This window comes from Mastigoproctus giganteus, chromosome 1 (genome assembly GCF_048544385.1).
Source record: "Mastigoproctus giganteus isolate SK-2022 chromosome 1, ASM4854438v1, whole genome shotgun sequence".
Taxonomy (NCBI): domain Eukaryota; kingdom Metazoa; phylum Arthropoda; class Arachnida; order Uropygi; family Thelyphonidae; genus Mastigoproctus; species Mastigoproctus giganteus.
The window spans coordinates 93,639,070-93,655,870 of record NC_143575.1 but is presented as its reverse complement, the minus strand read 5'-3'; the positions used below and the strand labels follow the sequence as shown (position 1 = coordinate 93,655,870).

General features: G+C 36.1%; 1 protein-coding gene across 1 annotated transcript in view; it reads left to right on the top strand.

Annotated features, from left to right (window-relative positions):
• Positions 1–16,801, top strand: part of LOC150090997 (integrin alpha-PS2-like) — a 366,306-nt gene that overhangs the window by 290,568 nt on the left and 58,937 nt on the right. Inside the window, exon 21 of the mRNA XM_090381009.1 lies at positions 16,243–16,338. Within this exon, the coding sequence (XP_090237135.1) occupies positions 16,243–16,338 (96 nt within the window). The remainder of the gene's footprint in view (positions 1–16,242; positions 16,339–16,801) is intronic.

Sequence of the window (16,801 nt, the reverse complement as noted above, 5' to 3'; positions counted from 1 at the left end):
AATTTTAATCCTGTGGGATATAAGAGAAACTGGGAGGAAGAAGATGACTGGGATCCACAACCCACTACAAAAAAAGCTATACGACCATCACAGGATAGGGAGAACCAAAGTAACCTCGTGTTTTCCGCACCATCATATACCCCTAGATTGATTAAAGAGCGTATCAGCCATATAACCTCACGACGAGGGTCTGCTCCTTTCCCAATACCTGCCAGAAATTGGGGATGTTTAGATATACAGTTCTGTCGGAACACCCTTGGAAATCTATCCCCTAAGGAAGTAGCCTTTGTGGGATGTGACGTCTTGATGAAGAACGAAGTTATGAAAGGAGAAGGAAGATTTCATGAGTTACCAAAGACCATCCAAGCTAAAAATCTATGGACGTGTGATAAGTTGTTGGGTCTCCCATGGGAACGAGGATCATTCCCGGTACAACAATTTTATCCATGGATCCGAGTTATTGCATGACCATATTGTTATATTTTCATTAAAGGAATTGAGAAATCCCGCTGGCTGAAAGACATACTATCAGACAAAGATATTATTAATCTAGAGGATTTAGGCTGCCCAAAAAGAAGTCAACTACCAAAGGAAAATTTCCCATTCCGCTGCCACTGGGACCATCCCATGGACTTCTGCGCGGTAATGGCAGTCAATCAGTACGTTAAATGGTTAGACCAGGGAAATTTTATTAAGAAAGAACCCCGCACGAAAAAAAAAAAAAAAAAAATGCTTAGTTCTGATTCTAATATTTTCATTTTGAAATAAATTTTTTAGAAAAAAAAAAAAAAAAAAAAACCCTTAAATTACCCATTTTTGATCTCGCTATAGGCAGAAGAATAAAATTTGGAAATCGAAAAAAAAAGGGGAAAACGTATGAAAATGCCCATCAAGAAGATTGCTCCAATGCAAATCACGTTTTTTTTTATCACCCTAATCATTCAATATGCGGCCCCTCATACTAGCATCTTTATCTGGCCAAACCATCATAATCCCCTGTAGATTAGTTTCAAATCTCACAGTCACTGTAAAATGGTTTTTCAACGGAAAAAGCACAGACTATTTTTTTAGACCACCAGGACTTCCTGATTATAAAGTCATCGGATCACCTAAAGAGAATGATTTTGCATTACAAATCACCCAACTACAGCTGGCAGACGAAGGTAAATATTTTTGCCACGTTCAAACTAAGGATGGACGTCAATTCCGATCTAGTATAGCTATCGTAACAATTTAAGTTACACCTCTACCACCTCTAATCGGAGAAGGCTCATTTCTCACTGGGAACGAAGGGGAACAAGCCACCCTTACATGTAAATCTTTAGCAGGAAAACCGCCCGCTTCTTTGAGATGGATTAATTTTGACGGCAATCCCATCGACGGATCAGTACAGGCCAGCCAGGAATTATGGTCAGATAAAATAAGAGTAAACACATATTTGAAATGGATAACCACTTTATCACCAGAGTATGATAAGAAAGCATTTACCTGTGCCGCTAATCATGTAACCTATTTGCACCCTATGATGGCCTCAGTTACAGTCGTAGTGAAGTATAAGCCAAGGGTTACTATGAAAGCAACCTCAAAAATCACACGAGAATATGATCGGTTCAAATTGAAATGTGAAGCTAAAGCAAACCCAGATGTCTTCGCTTACAAATGGTTTAAAAACGGAGAATTGCTAGCAAAACAGGGAAACACTTCTCTGGAAATTAAAAGTGTTATGAGAACAAACCATAACGACAACTTCACCTGCTTAGCTCGGAATGAACTAGGAACAGCCCAAGTTTCCTTTATAATGACAGTGTCTTATGGACCCATCCTAATATCAAAATTGGATGATATTGCTACAATCCAAGGAAATCCAGTTTTGCTACAGTGTGAAGCTAGAGGAAATCCACTTCCCTTTAATAAAATGGTATTTCGAGGGTAAGGTTATTCAAAGCAGTATCATTTCCACTTTATCAATTCTTAAGATGTCTCGTCAAACATCAGGTCGCTACACTTGCACAGCAGAAATTTCAAACTATCCTTTAGTGAAAGACGACGCACTAATTTATATAAAAGGATCACCGGAAGGAATCTGTAAAACACATCTAGCAAGTTTAGGAGACGATGTTCAGTTACAGTGTGTGTTTAAACATGTTCCACCTCTAAAGAATGTGACCTGGAAAAATTCCATGACTAATGAACTGTTAACCACTCATTCGGAAGTATGGAGTCAACGAGATGTAACTAGTACTCTCCACATCGACTCAGTCCAAGCAGAACAGTTTGGCTTTTATGAATGTCTTGTGTGGAACCAGTGGGGACAGTTAAAGTTAATCATCCACTTAGAACGCAATTGGTCTCGTGAAGCCTTGTACTTTACTTTAGGAATTCCAGCCATAGTGTTGATCATAATCACACTAGGTGCGGTATTGTGGAAGTGTGGGAGTATCAATATGGAAATCCCAAATCAAACATGCACCTACCAAGTCTATTATAGTGAAAATGACATTGATCGTATGAGCGTTACCGACCTGGAATAAAAAGAAAGAGAAGGAGTAATCTTTTCTTTTTTCCTCGGATAAGCTTTGGAAGTGTTTTTTTTTCTTTTCTCTATAATGAATCCTCAAGCTGTGTGTGAGTGTACAGGAACTCATCATCCCGAAAGAAGAGAAGAAATAAAATATTCAAGTGAATTAGGATGTTTAAGACTTTGAACATATTGACAATTTAGATGTACTCCTATTAACAATCATATGAAGTGTTTTAATAGAATTACCTTGTTAGAACCAAAAAAAAAAAAAAAAAATACTTGTAATTATGAAAGAATTATAGAAATACTAATAGTTATGAAAGTTTAATCTCTGCAAAATTAATGTGATTGTTATCCTTTTACTATTGATCAATGTTATTTTTACTTACATATTAACCTTTTGATAAATACTTATATATATATATATATACAATAAAACAAGGGCATATTCTAACTCTTGTTTATTTTTACATGTGAACACTCTGAGAAAAAACGAAAAAGTAGTGTAAAGACAGAGAAAAGATACTACTACCTAGTGGACCAGCAGAATACTGTTTTGTATTTTCATAGTGTGTGAAATATGAGAAGACATAATGAAGATAATACAGTGTGCGCGATAATGTGCGAGGATCATCCAGTTATGTTACTCACAAGAAATTAATGTCACCATTAACGGTTATATCAAAAATATGATATTCTCATGTTCTGTTTTGTATTATTAATGAGTATTATTATTTTCTAACCGTGTAATAAGTTTGTTGTCATAGCTTAATACCAGCATCATTTAGAGTTTATAATATTAATGTAATTCCAGTGTAAAGAAAGGAACCATTTACTAGGAAAATTGTGCTTGTGGTTCAGAATTGAGAAACGGAACTTTTTTTAAGTTCCCCAGTCTCAATTCTGAAGGGGGGAGCAGAGGAAGATGTTATAGCGCTAATTCTGCCCTTTCCTATTTTTTTTAAAGTTCCCACGACTGAACTGTCTGTACCCGTCCTATCTAGATCTTTTTAAAAGCTTCGATATAATATCACTTTAAGTACTTTAAGTACCAAATGAAAGGTTCAAAGGCGAAGTGTAAAACTGCATATTTTGCTAAATATAACCGAATCAGTCGCTATAACTACGTAATAAATACGTATTAAAGAGGCCCACAGCCGTTAGCCAGCAACAGCTATCTCAGTTAGCCACTTGCAAGCGTAAAGTAAGATTTTTGTAAACACCGGATGGACGCGTTCATGTAAGATGCAAATTAGGCCAAAGGGAGATGGTAGAGTGGCTCCACGTGTGGCTGGAAAATTCGAGAGGTGGCATGAGATACCTCTTTGAACCCAGTGCTTTTCCATGACTCATCTTGGGAAAACATCAGGCATCTTAAGACTCGGCTCCTACCAATGAGAAAGAAGTTTTGTATAAACAATGTGGGCAGGCTTGGGACATAAAAAGCAGACCCTTGCAAGGGAAGGAGAGACGACGGACGGGGAGAAACAAGAAGACACGAAAGGAAGGACCAAAGAGCCCAGCCAGAAGCTGACCGTTGTTTTGCCGAGCCAACCAAAGAGAGCCACAGCATAGACCGATCAACCTAGTGTGATCTTTAGAACGGGTAAGTTAAAATGATATAAGCATAGCATGCAATGTAAGGAGATTAGTAACCATGATACCATTAAAATGTTTCCTTTCTAACCTTTCTAATTGCTAAACTGATCCTATTGAAAGTTAACTACGGGAACTAAAGATGAAAAGCCTTAAACTTAAAAGGTTTGATTTTAGAATTGCTGAACTGGTTATGATAAACATGTTTAATGGAATATTTTGATGAAATACCTTATTAAATGAAATGTCTAATTAATGAAATGACTTAGTATATCTTTTTGAATGAAGTATGTAAAATTCTCTCTTGTTATATTAAACCCTGTTATGTTTCTGTGTTATTCAAGTTTCTTCTTTTTCTGCCAAAACCTCACATTCAACCACTAAAGTAGTAAAGCTAAATGTTAAAACATGATTAGGAGGTAACTGCGGTGTCAGGTAATTAATTACCAAATTACTTGATAATTTCAACGCTAAAGTTCAAATTTCGAGATGGGGGGAAGAGAAAGAGACATTTCTCCCTCTGCATCTTGAGGATATATGAAACTGTCCTATAAAAACCACTAGACGATAAACATGTTAAGGTGAACTAAGATGGCCAACCAAAAGAAAAGAGTCGAAAATGACATAACTACACTCACGACAAAAAAAATATAAGTTATGCCTAGACTAACTAGTTCTGATACAGCCACACCCTAGAACTCGCGTAGGTTAAAAGGATAACGGAAGAACAGGGAGACTCGAGTAAGAGGGAAATCTAGAGTAAGAGCGGGGTAACAAACATGTGTACAAATGGTCTTAGACAATTTTTAAATTCTTTTGGCATGACCAGTTGAAGTTAACAACTGAAAATTCTAAATAGAAAGTATTCAGGGAAGTAATCATAAAAGCTAAAAAGCTTTTTATACCAACTAAGAGTTATTTTTCAAGTTTTAGATCTAAATGGATGTCAGATGAACTGATGATACTAGTGGCAGAGAAGAAAAATGTGTTGGATGCTTATAAATTAGCAGAGACATGGAATTCTATAGCTAGTACAAACTAGTCTGCAATTAAATCACTTAAGGAGGTTAGGCATGCTAAACCAAATTACAAGAGGTCTTTAGCTAAGAATGTAAAGAAAAATAGCAAAGAATTCTTTGCTTATGCTAACACTAGAAGGAAAGGGATGAACATTGGCCCACTAGATATGAATGTACTATTCATAACTGCTGATGATCTATTCAGGTTTCTGACAAACTAAATAAATATTTTACATCTGCATTCACATGTGAAGAAGTTTTTAGGAATGGGAACACGAAAAGTACAACAAGATAACTGGGAACTAAATGATTTTGTCATAATTGAAAATAAAGAGAAATTCTTGAAGCTAAAAGTAAATAAATCATATGCAGCTAGTTATCTTCTTTAGTTAGCTTCTGTCCAGTTATATTAAAAGAAACAGCAAAAGTGGTAAGCAAACCTTTAGCCAGAATTTTAAGAGCATTCTGGGATTCAGGGGAAGTCCCTACAAATTGCAGATAGGCAAAATTTTTTTCCTATTCACAAAAGGGTATCAAAGAGCAAAATGATTAATTACAGACCTATAAGCTTGACTTATGTTCCAGGCAAAGTAATGCAGTCACTGGTTAAAGAAGTAAAGCAAGATCATTTTGAGAGGAATGTAGTTGGATGGCAATCTCAGCGTAGATTTGTATGGGGAATGGGAAGGATCTTTCCTGACCTATTTGTCATTAACACAAAAGAACTGGATGCACAAAAAAAAAAAAAAATAAAAATAATAATAATAAATTGACATCAAATATCTACATTTCAGTAAATTGGAGCATTTTGGTATTTGGACAAGTTACTGTTATGGATAAAGGCTGGTGGCAGAAGACAAAGGGTAGTTATTAATGGATGCTGATCTGCTAGACTGATGTTATTATTGGAGTCCCTCAGAATTTTAATGTCAGGTCCCTTACTGCATCCTGTATTCATTAACAATATTTATGAAGGTATGTCAAGCTTAATATCTAAGTTTACAGATAATATAAAGGTTATCAGGGTGGTCAGTGGCAGGAATAAAGGTATACTACTGCAAAAAAATCAAAGAAAATTAGGCAGATGTTCTGAGACATGGCAATTGAGGTTTAACATTGACACATATTGACAGGGTGTACCCAAAAGCACCCCCCTGGTTCTTCCCAGGACTAAACATGACATTTTTAATTACAGTACACAGCCCATTCTAAGCCAGACTAATGATTTTTGGTCTGGTCTGGTGGATAGCCCACTGTGCATCTGTGGGGAGGAAGAGATGTGAAACCACCTAATGCACCAATGCAACCACTATGACGACCTACGATGCCTACTCATAACGAAGATCAGATACTCCCCAGTTAACCAAGAGGCACACCTTCTTACACCGAGGAGGAATACAGAGTGCTCATGAGCTTCGCCCTACAATTGTTTTCCAGGAGACAAACACTCAGTACTGTCCATAGGCCACATTGAGACTGAACCGACCTAGAAATTATCTAGATTAGGAAATGGAACACTAAATACTGGACAGGATTTCATCCCATGAATCAATCACAACTGGCCAGATCCCTGCTGGGATTTGACTGAGACCACCAAACCACAGCTCTGCTACTAAATGCCATTTGCCGATCTGAATAGGGCACCCTAGCCCTAATCACTTTTATTCCATATCTCAAGGCAGTGGTAAAAAACAAAAACGACTTGAAATAATTCTACTCTCCAACAAAAGGTTCTCTGACTAGTGCAAAAAGGTTTCTAGGGTAGCTCATAGGGTTGTGTTTAATTGTCAATAATTTACAGGAATTTTGCTATCAGAGAAAAGGTGGTAATTATCCCATCATATAAGTCAGTGGTTGGGCTGCATCTTTACCATATACAGGTTTGAAAACCTCATTTTAGGAAAGATATGGATTTGTTGAAATGAAAGCCTTTAGATTTTAGTTCTGCAAATTACAGAACCTGGAAACTAGGCACCTACAATGAAACCTGATTGAAGTGTTTAAGGCTTTAAAGTAAATGAGTAAACTAAATGTTAATAGCAACATTTAGTTTACTCATTTCTCTTTCTTGGACAACAGACATAAGGGTGCATAAACTTAAATTGAAAATGGATGGTTGTAAGATAGACATGCAAAAATTTTCTTTCAGCCAGAGAGGAATTGATCGTTGGAACAAACTTCTGATTGTTGGATCTGGTGTCATGGAAGTGAGTGGTTTAAATAACTTTAAGGATAAATTAGGCAAGTTGTTAGTGGAGATAGATGGATGAAATGGAGAGTTCTCCCTTTTTTATTTTTTGACTGATGATATGTATGCTTCATGCATAATTTGCCACTACTAATACTAATTTAGATTGGTAAGGAAGGTGGCAAAACAAGTAGAGATATGCAAAAACATAAATGTTCTGCTATCAGACATTTGCATACGCAAAAATTCAATGTGATCAGACATTAAGAAATGAGGATAAAGACAATGTTCAGTGCAAGAAACAAATACAAAAGTAAATGTAACATTTTACAGTGATAACAATGATGTCATATGTGACGAATATTTATTTGCATTGTTTATCATAGAACATAGTGTTCATATGAGTTATGCTAATCATGCAGATGCATTGTTTGGATTGTTAACAAATATATTCAGGTGCTAATAGTGAGATAGTAAAAAAAAATATGGTTATTGAAGAACACAAACAGCAGACACTATTAGTGAAATTGCACAGATAAGGAAAAAAGACATAGTGATGGTTCTGATGATACAGAAAGAAGACAGTGATGGTTATAATGAATGTGCCATTTTCAGTTGCTACAGATGGCAGTAATCAAAGTGATTCTAGGTTATATCCGTGTATCACATTGTGGTGACCTTTTCTAATAAAAAGCACCTTCAAATTGAAACTAGCTTGCTCTCTTTACCAGTGTTGGAAGGTTACTTTATATGGTACAACATCCAACGTCTTAAAAAACCTGAAAGAATGAGGAAATCCTTTAAAAACCAATCTTGCACCTCGTGTTGATAATGCCCCTGTTATAGAAGACCTAAAAATTGGAGTAGCAAGGGGATTAAAAGAGAAGACTTAGCACTTCATGGTATTAGACTTTCCTTATAATCTCATTATTTGTGGGCTGCGCACCTTGTAAAAGTGGATGACTATTTAATGGAAATTTACTACTTAGAAAGACGTGCTAAAAAACAGTTTCAACTAATGCATGCTACTAGCATGAAAAAAAGATTTTGAAGCATGTGTAAACATTGGTTTTCTTGGGTTAAATGTGTAAAAGTAGACTGGTAGAACTGTGTCGACCTTTGACAGGCCTGTTTCAAGAAGATACTAGAAGTAGTAAGAAAAGCCATATGAACACTTTTTAGAGTTACTAAATTGAAAAGTACAACAAACGATCATTAGGGAACAGCATTGATGTATGTCTAAATCCAATTCCTGGTCCAGAAGAAACTTTGAAAGAAGCCATATTAATGAACTCCTCAAGAAAAAGAACTTCTGAATTGCAAACTTGTAGTGAAAACAGTCCTAAGCAGATAAAGTAAGCTGATAACTGTAGGCACATTATAAAGCAGTTTACTTTTTCTATTAATTTTTTGCCAATATTTTGAAATCTGTACATAGCTCTTCAATCCAGTATACCTGACATCCATTTACTGAGGTCATTACTCTTAGATATGTTGAAGAATGTTGTTTGCAAATTTGTTACACCAACAGGTTTTAAATATTCCACTTCCACTTTGGAAATAGATTACCAAACTAGATAGAATCAGAAGGATGACTCTGACTTAGTCGTAGGAATTTCTACTACCAAGGTTGTGGAAAGTCTAAAACAAAAGGAGAAGATTGTTCTTTTGTTCAGTGAGTTCTGTACTATTGCTGCATGTGACTACAGCATACACAAGTTACCTTTGAAAGATGATGTTCTTTTAAATGCAGGGGTACAACAAATTTCATCAGCAGCACATCATTTTCAAATTTTAAATTATTTGTGGAAAAGTTTTCAGTAATCAATATGACTGAAGATAAAGAAATAGGTATTTTGCAAGTATCAGTTCTTTCACTTTCAGTACCAAAGGGTATTGTGAAATACCCATTGGCCCTTGGTTGGGAAATTGACAAATACACAAGGAAGCTTGAAATATAACAATTTTTCTAGTCATGTTTGGATTTTAACATTTCCTCATAGTAATGGCGAATGTAAGAGAATATCCAACGAACAGAAAAAAAAAAAAAAAAAAAAAATCACACTTCAGATCTCTTTCTAGTGAAGCTTTGGTAATGTTTTTGACAGCAAGGCCATTGTTATAAACAAAACTTTGATTCAACATTTCTTAAGAGAGCAAAGCCTGCAACACTAAGCACTTATAATCAATTGATGTCTAACAGACATTCCAAACAGAAATTCACAGACAAAAATTCTAGGCAAGTTAATGTTTGAAAGCATACTATACTGTTAAGCAGTCCTATGGCTGTATTTTAGTATAAAATGTGTATGTTCTTAGTGAAATTAATTCCTAGTACAATGTGGACTTTAAAATGCCTATTGCTTTTCCTTTTTTTTTTTTTTTAATATATGAATATACATGTCTATATTTGTACCTGAAAATAAAATTTCGAAGGAAACTTTTCAAGTCTGCATTGTACTGTATTGAATACATTTTCACTATTAAAGTAAACTGTAATCAGGGATTCCTTTCTAGTGAATGCATATGTTTGTTTCTATCTTATTGTTTAAGTCCAGGGCAATTCATGTTCTGAATCCACATTATGAGAAGTTTAGTATAGAAATATTCATTAAAAGCCTGGTTCAGTGTGCATTTATCAATTTTTCTATTATATCTTAAATTGGCATATTAACTTATTTTCTAGAGTAGTTTTATATTCCTAGTTACGATACTTAGTTTAAAGTTTAACTTAGATAGAGATTTTATAGGTATTACTTAGTATCGGTAAGGGTATCAAATCCACGTGTTACAAGTTGCAGCTCCCCTGAACAAGAAGTTTTTTAGCCATATTTAGCCGCTTTATTGACCAATTGTTATATTAAATTATTTTCTATAAGTAGCTTATAGACCTAGTCAGGATCCTTAGTTTATTCTGAATTGAGACATTGAGATTTGGAAGTTAATTAATACTTAAGTGTCCGTAGATTTACCGTTCATAACTTGCCGCCATTGTTATACAATACATTATATCCCTAACTAGATAGCGTAAGCTTAGTTTTTTTTTTTTTTTTTTGTAGTTGTTGGCGCATCGGCTTCTGTGGCCATAATGCACCTCCCAAGGTTTTTGCAGTACTTTGATCCAAGCCCTAGGCGGGAATCGAACCCGCGACCTTTGGGTTGCCAGGCAGGCACTTTACCCACCCGGCTAGCCCGGCCAGCTCGTAAGCTTAGTATAGTATAGTATATAATATAACATTGTCAATTAATCTTGTTAAACTTCATTGTCAATTAAATTGTACTTTTTAACTAAATACATATAACAACTTAGATTACAAATGTAACATAATTAATTAATATATAACTTGATAGGGAAGTTATATAAACGAAAATCGTAGATAATACTCGATGCTGAAAAATATATATAGCGTTATAACTGAGTTGGGATACAAGTTTAGGGTTATAATTTTGTACTGAAATTGAAATTTTATTGAAATTAAATCAAAATCATGACTCAGACAAGAGCAGCAAAGCAAAAGGCTCAAGCTAATGGGAGTGCTGTGGCTCAGAGGAGAACTGAGGGGGGGGGGGGGGGTAGTTGCCCTCTGAATCACAGCCTTTTAAAATGCACTGCTTGCTTGACGTTTGTGGAGCAATCGGGTACGGAGATATGATATTGCCATGGGGGATGTCTTTGTGTGTGCACGATGTAAGGAGTGTAAGGAAATCAGGAGACAACTCAGCGTTGTTATGGGCCTGTATGAGAGCTTGAAGGACAGGGTGGTGCCCTCGAAGGATCTAAATTGAGGGGCCCATCAAGCTTTCGACTGCCCACATCAACGCCAGAGCTTGCACTTGGTCATCACGCAATACAGTGGCAACCCCCAAGGCAGAATGTGCTGGTCCCACAGGAACTAGTAGTTGTTGGTGACTCTATTGTCAGGGAAACGGGGAATATGCTTTATAAAAAGGATAGGTGAAACAGGACCAGGGTATTTCTGCCAGGGGCAAAGGTTGATGACGTAGAGCGGATATCATCTTTTATGGGCAAAGAAGGTGATATAGTTGTACACGTCGGCACTAATGATATCAAGAGTAGGAGACCGGCAGAATTACTTAACAAGTACAGCTAACTGTTGAAAAAAAGCCGTGAATTAGGGTTGAATTTGAAAGTGTCTGCAATTCTGCCCAGACACAATAGGAGGGAGTATACGATGAGAGCCTTGTCGATCAATTTGTCCCTGGAAAGATTGTGCAAGGCTCAAGGGTTAGAATTTTTTTCAGCCTGGTCTATACTTGTTAACAAGAGAGACTGCTTCTACAAGGATGGGATACACTTAAATAGATAGGATGCAAGAATATTTACTGATGCTATCGAGGCAGTGTTAGGTGGGTCGGAAAACTGCTAGTTTGGGGGATACAAGGACTAATAGATTAACAGTAGCCACTGGCAGAGGTGAAAGTGATTTTTGCACTGCTTCTATTGGAATGAGCAGCAGCCTGGAAAACAAGATGCAGAATATTTCAGAGACTGCTGGGAGTCATTGGGGTACAAATAAACACATGGGTTGTGTTAGGGTAGCAAAGAATAGGAACTGGTGCATGTATACTTGCGTGTACACCAATGCTAGGAGTATGGTAAATAAATTTGATGAATTTGAGGTATTGCTCAAAGCATCAAAGGCAGATATTGTTGAGATATCAGAGACATGGTATCACACAGATATAAGGAATGCAGAACTGGAATTTGGGGAGTACAATGTGAATAGGAAGGGAGGAGGGGTTATGCTATTAGTTAAGAAACACATAAAATCCAAGGAAGTGAAGCCATTCGACATCGCTGGACAGTGCAGTATCGAGTAAGTTTGGTGTGACATAAGCCTTGGGAGATCAAAATTGAGAGTAGGAGTGTGCTATAGGCCTAATGACTCTGATGAGTATAATAACAAACTATACAGGGAAATAGAGTGGGCCAGTAAATCAGAGAGTCTTATAATGGGGGATTTTAATTTCCCAGATATTGACTGGAATTTGTGGGTTGGTCACTCACACACTAGCAAGGCATTTGTGGATTTATTGGATGATTGTTTTCTACACCAGCATGTTCAGGAGGCAACTAGAGGTAGTAATACTGTTGATCTGATTATCAGTAGTGATTCTTCATGCATTAAGAATCTGCAGATAAAGGAACCACTAGGTGGCAGTGATCATAGTGTGCTGAAGTGGGATTTGCTCAAAGAGGTAGCTACCATCAGGGGTAAACAGAAGGGTTTTTGCTTTCGTAAAGGCGACTACGATGGTCTGAGACAATATTTAAATTCTATACAGTGGGACCAACTGATGATGTTACCAACAGCAAATTCAAAATGGGAAGCATTCAAAGAACTTATCTTGGAAGCTACTAGGCTTTACATACCAACTAAGAAATATTGTTCAAGGTTTAGACCTAAATGGATATCAGATGAACTAATGAGACATATGGCAGAGAAGAAAAATGCATGGGATACATATAAAATAATGGGTGACATGGAAGCGTATGATAGATATAAGCTGGTCTGTAACCAAGTCACAAAGAAGATTAGGCAGGCAAAGGCAGATTATGAGAAATCCTTGGCAAAGGATGCAAAGAAAAACAGAAAAGAGTTCTTTACCTATGTAAACTCTATAAGGAAAGGGATGAATCAGATTGGTCCACTGGATATTGATGGTTCAACAGTTGAGGATCCTGCTCAGGAGGCTAACGAACTAAACGAGTATTTTGCATCTACATTCACACATGAGGAGTTATTCAGGAAGGGGAATGCCAGAGGTGAAGTAAACTCTGGCAGTGAGCTCGATGATTTTGTAATAACTGAGAGGAAAGTGGAGGAGAAATTGTCATGGATAAACATAAAAAAGGCACCTGGGGTGGATGGGATCTATCCAGTTATATTAAAGGAGGCAGCAAAGGAAGTAAGCAAACCTTTAGCCATAATTATGTCCAAAGAATAATAATTATTCTTTGGACTCAGGGGAGGTACCCATAGATTGGAGATGTGCAAATGTGACCCCCCCAATTCACAAAGGAGGATTAAAGGCTGACACAAGTAATTATAGACTTTTGACTTTAACTTCTGTTCCAGGAACATTAATGGAGGCACTGTTTAAAGAAGCACTGCAGGATCATCTAGACAAGACTTCAGTTATAAGCTCAGACACAGCATGGTTTTCTAAAGGGGAAGTGTTGCCTGACCAGTTTGATTGGATACTATGATGCAGTCACAAAATAACTGGATGCAGGGAATAACTTTGATATTATATATTTGGATCTTAGAAAGGCTTTTGATACTGTTGCACATGGAAGACTGCTGCACAAATTGGAACAGTGTGGCATTGGAGGCAAATTGCTGCTATGGATAAAGGGATGGTTGAGTGGGAGAAGACAGAGAGTGGTAATCAGTGAACACTGCTCATCGTGGACTAATGTTATTAGTGGAGTTCCTCAGGGTTCAGTTTTGGGTCCATTGTTGTTTTCTGTATTTATAAATGATATTGATGATGGTATATCAAGCTTAATGTCCAAGTTTGCAGACGATACAAAGGTTGGCAGGGTTGTTAAGGACACTACTGACGCTATGCTGCTGCTGCAACAGGATCTGGAAAGGTTGAGCAGATGGACTGAGAGGTGGCAAATGAAGTTTAATATTGACAAATGTAAAGTACTACATATGGGAAACGGTAACCCCAAAGCAACATATCAACTCTGTGGTACTACACTGACAGTGGTAGAGAATGAAAAGGACCCTGGGGTAATTGTGCAGGCAGATATGAAGTTCTCTGACCAGTGCAGACAGGCTGCAAGAGTAGCTCATGGTGTCTTGTCAATGATATACAGGAATTTTTCTAGCAGGAATAAGGAGGTGATTATTCCCTTGTATAAGGCAATTTAAGGCTCAGCTGGACAGGTATTTCGAACGAACGGAGGGGTGAAATGGGAGTGGGTGTTTTTTTTTTTTTTTTTTTTTTTGGCTGATGCTGCATAAGCTTGCTTTCTTGCATCATATGCCTCTACTAATGCTAATGTAATAGGACGATAATGGCAACTGGATCATATTGAGCAAGAAGATCTTTAATATTGTCATATAGTTACTGCAGTATTCTCTACAGCTCCACTCTAGAAGTGGAGGTATTTTTTTTTTTGGTAGAACCCTCACTTTGTTTAAGGGGCTAATACTATTTCCCTTTCAGTATTTTGTTGGAAAACACACACTACACTGTGTTGTATTATATATAATTTATATCTTATAATTAAATTTAACTAGTTTAATGAATTTAACAATTACATTAAATGACTTTACATTTTGGAAGACTGTGCCTCCTGCTTTTGTGGTTAAAAAGTAATAAAATATTAATAATATACATGTGGTATACAGCTATTAAATTATTAATGTCTTATTGGTTAACCACATATGCTATTTTTCACACCTTTTATTTTTAAAAAACAAAAACATTATTAATTCTGATGAAAATTAAAAGAAAAACAGAGGCATAAAATATAAAGACAAATCCAAATGAAGTGTACAAATTTCCAAAATAATAATAAATCTTTCAAAAATATGTCGTTTACAGCTATATAGATCACACGGGGAAGTTTTACACTTAAGTACAGATTAGAAAGAAACATAATTCCAAACTTCATAGCATTAGTACCCATCAGTTTCCAGTGCTAACATACTATCAAGGTAAAAGTATAACAAAATAAACAGATAACCGGGTATAGACAGTCACAGGTTTTTATCTTCCGCCAACAGTTAACGTGGGTTCATTATTTTTTAGATAACCTCACAAGGTTAAACTAGTTAAATTTTTTATATACAATTCGGTGTAGTGTATTTTTTCAGGAAATTGTTATTTCCTGTTAGCCATTGTGTCTTTCAGCTTCTGTGTTTTAGTATATTGTTTATCCTTTCAGAAAGTTTGGCTGTTCTGTGTTCATTTATTCTTTTGCAAAGGTTTCTGACACTAAGACAGCCTGCATCTGATAAATCAATAGTAACTGGGTCTAATCTCATATTGATTTGGTTGGCAGAATGGTGACTTTAATATGTGTAGTTGTAGATTTCTGACTTTGAACTACTTATGCAAAATTGGGTTTGGGGTTATCTTTTCTTTTCGTGCATGATGCCACTGCACATACAGCTCAAGTGGTGGAGGAATATCTTGAAACTGAAGACATCCAACAACTGCCGTGGTCAGCACGATCACCAGACTTAAATCCAATAGAACATGTGTGGGATGCCCTTGGGCTTTGAATTGCATGCTAATAGCCAACTCCTTGGTCACTTGCAGAGCTAAGGTCTACACTGGTGGAAGAATGGAACACTGCCCCAAAATCTTATAGACACCATAATGTCGAGCATTATTTGCCGCTGTCTGGCCTATTTAGTCATTGGAGGGGATCATATGCTGTACTGATGTCATATGATCATATTTTCGAGCATCTTGTATCGTCTTCTGTTATGTGACCTTTTCTGTTAATTCATATACAACCCTATAAATGTCCGAGATATCTGTCTCTTCATTTGATCATTATTCTATGGTACACCACCATACCAAATTTTCTTCCGCTTCATCGCAAGCTGCACGAGTTACACATTTTCTGCGTGTTCTGTTAATTTTGTTGAGCAGCATATTTTCTTTAACCTCCTTAAGCAGTTTTCTTTCATTAAGTCTCCTTCTTTGTTATTACAACCACTGTGTATAATTTCCTCCTGTATTACTTAGTCCTTATGTAAATCATGCCCTATATTAGTGGAAAATACATCACATCCTTAGTTGCTCCTAAAATGAAATGAAAGCTAGCACATATTTCTTAAGAACTCAAGCACTCTGTTACTTCATTAACTAGTTAATTGCTTGCTATTTTATTATTTTAAAATATATTTTTAAATTTCCCTCAGGATTTTCCTATCAGTTGCAGTGGTGCCCAGCCTGAGTTGACAGGAGTAAATGAATTAGTTTGTGATATTGGCAATCCCCTTCCTGGTAATAAAACTGTAAGTAATCAAAATTATTTTGAATTTGATTTTTAATTATAAATTCAGAAGAAGAAGAAGTCTGCAAGCAGATTATTCATATGTTTCCAAAACAGTAACATAATTGTTTGCTTCTTTATTACTTATGAAGGAAGTAAACATTATAGCAGAAATAACTATTATTTATAGAAAAAAATGGCATGTTTCATTGCTATATTGTTCACTAAACACAGATATTCCACAAGCTCTATACATTAAATTCCACATCGCGAGATATGATGTTTAAAAAGATAATACTGATTTATGATCCTGAATCTAAAAAAATTTAGAGATTTTTGAAAAAATGTGGTTTAGAGCAGCAACAGACATTTCTATTATTCTTAGATAAAATAATTAAATGCAATATTATATTAATAATAAAACTAAGTATTTAGACATAATAATTTTTAAAAAAAATCACTGTGATATTTTTAAAAATCAGTGT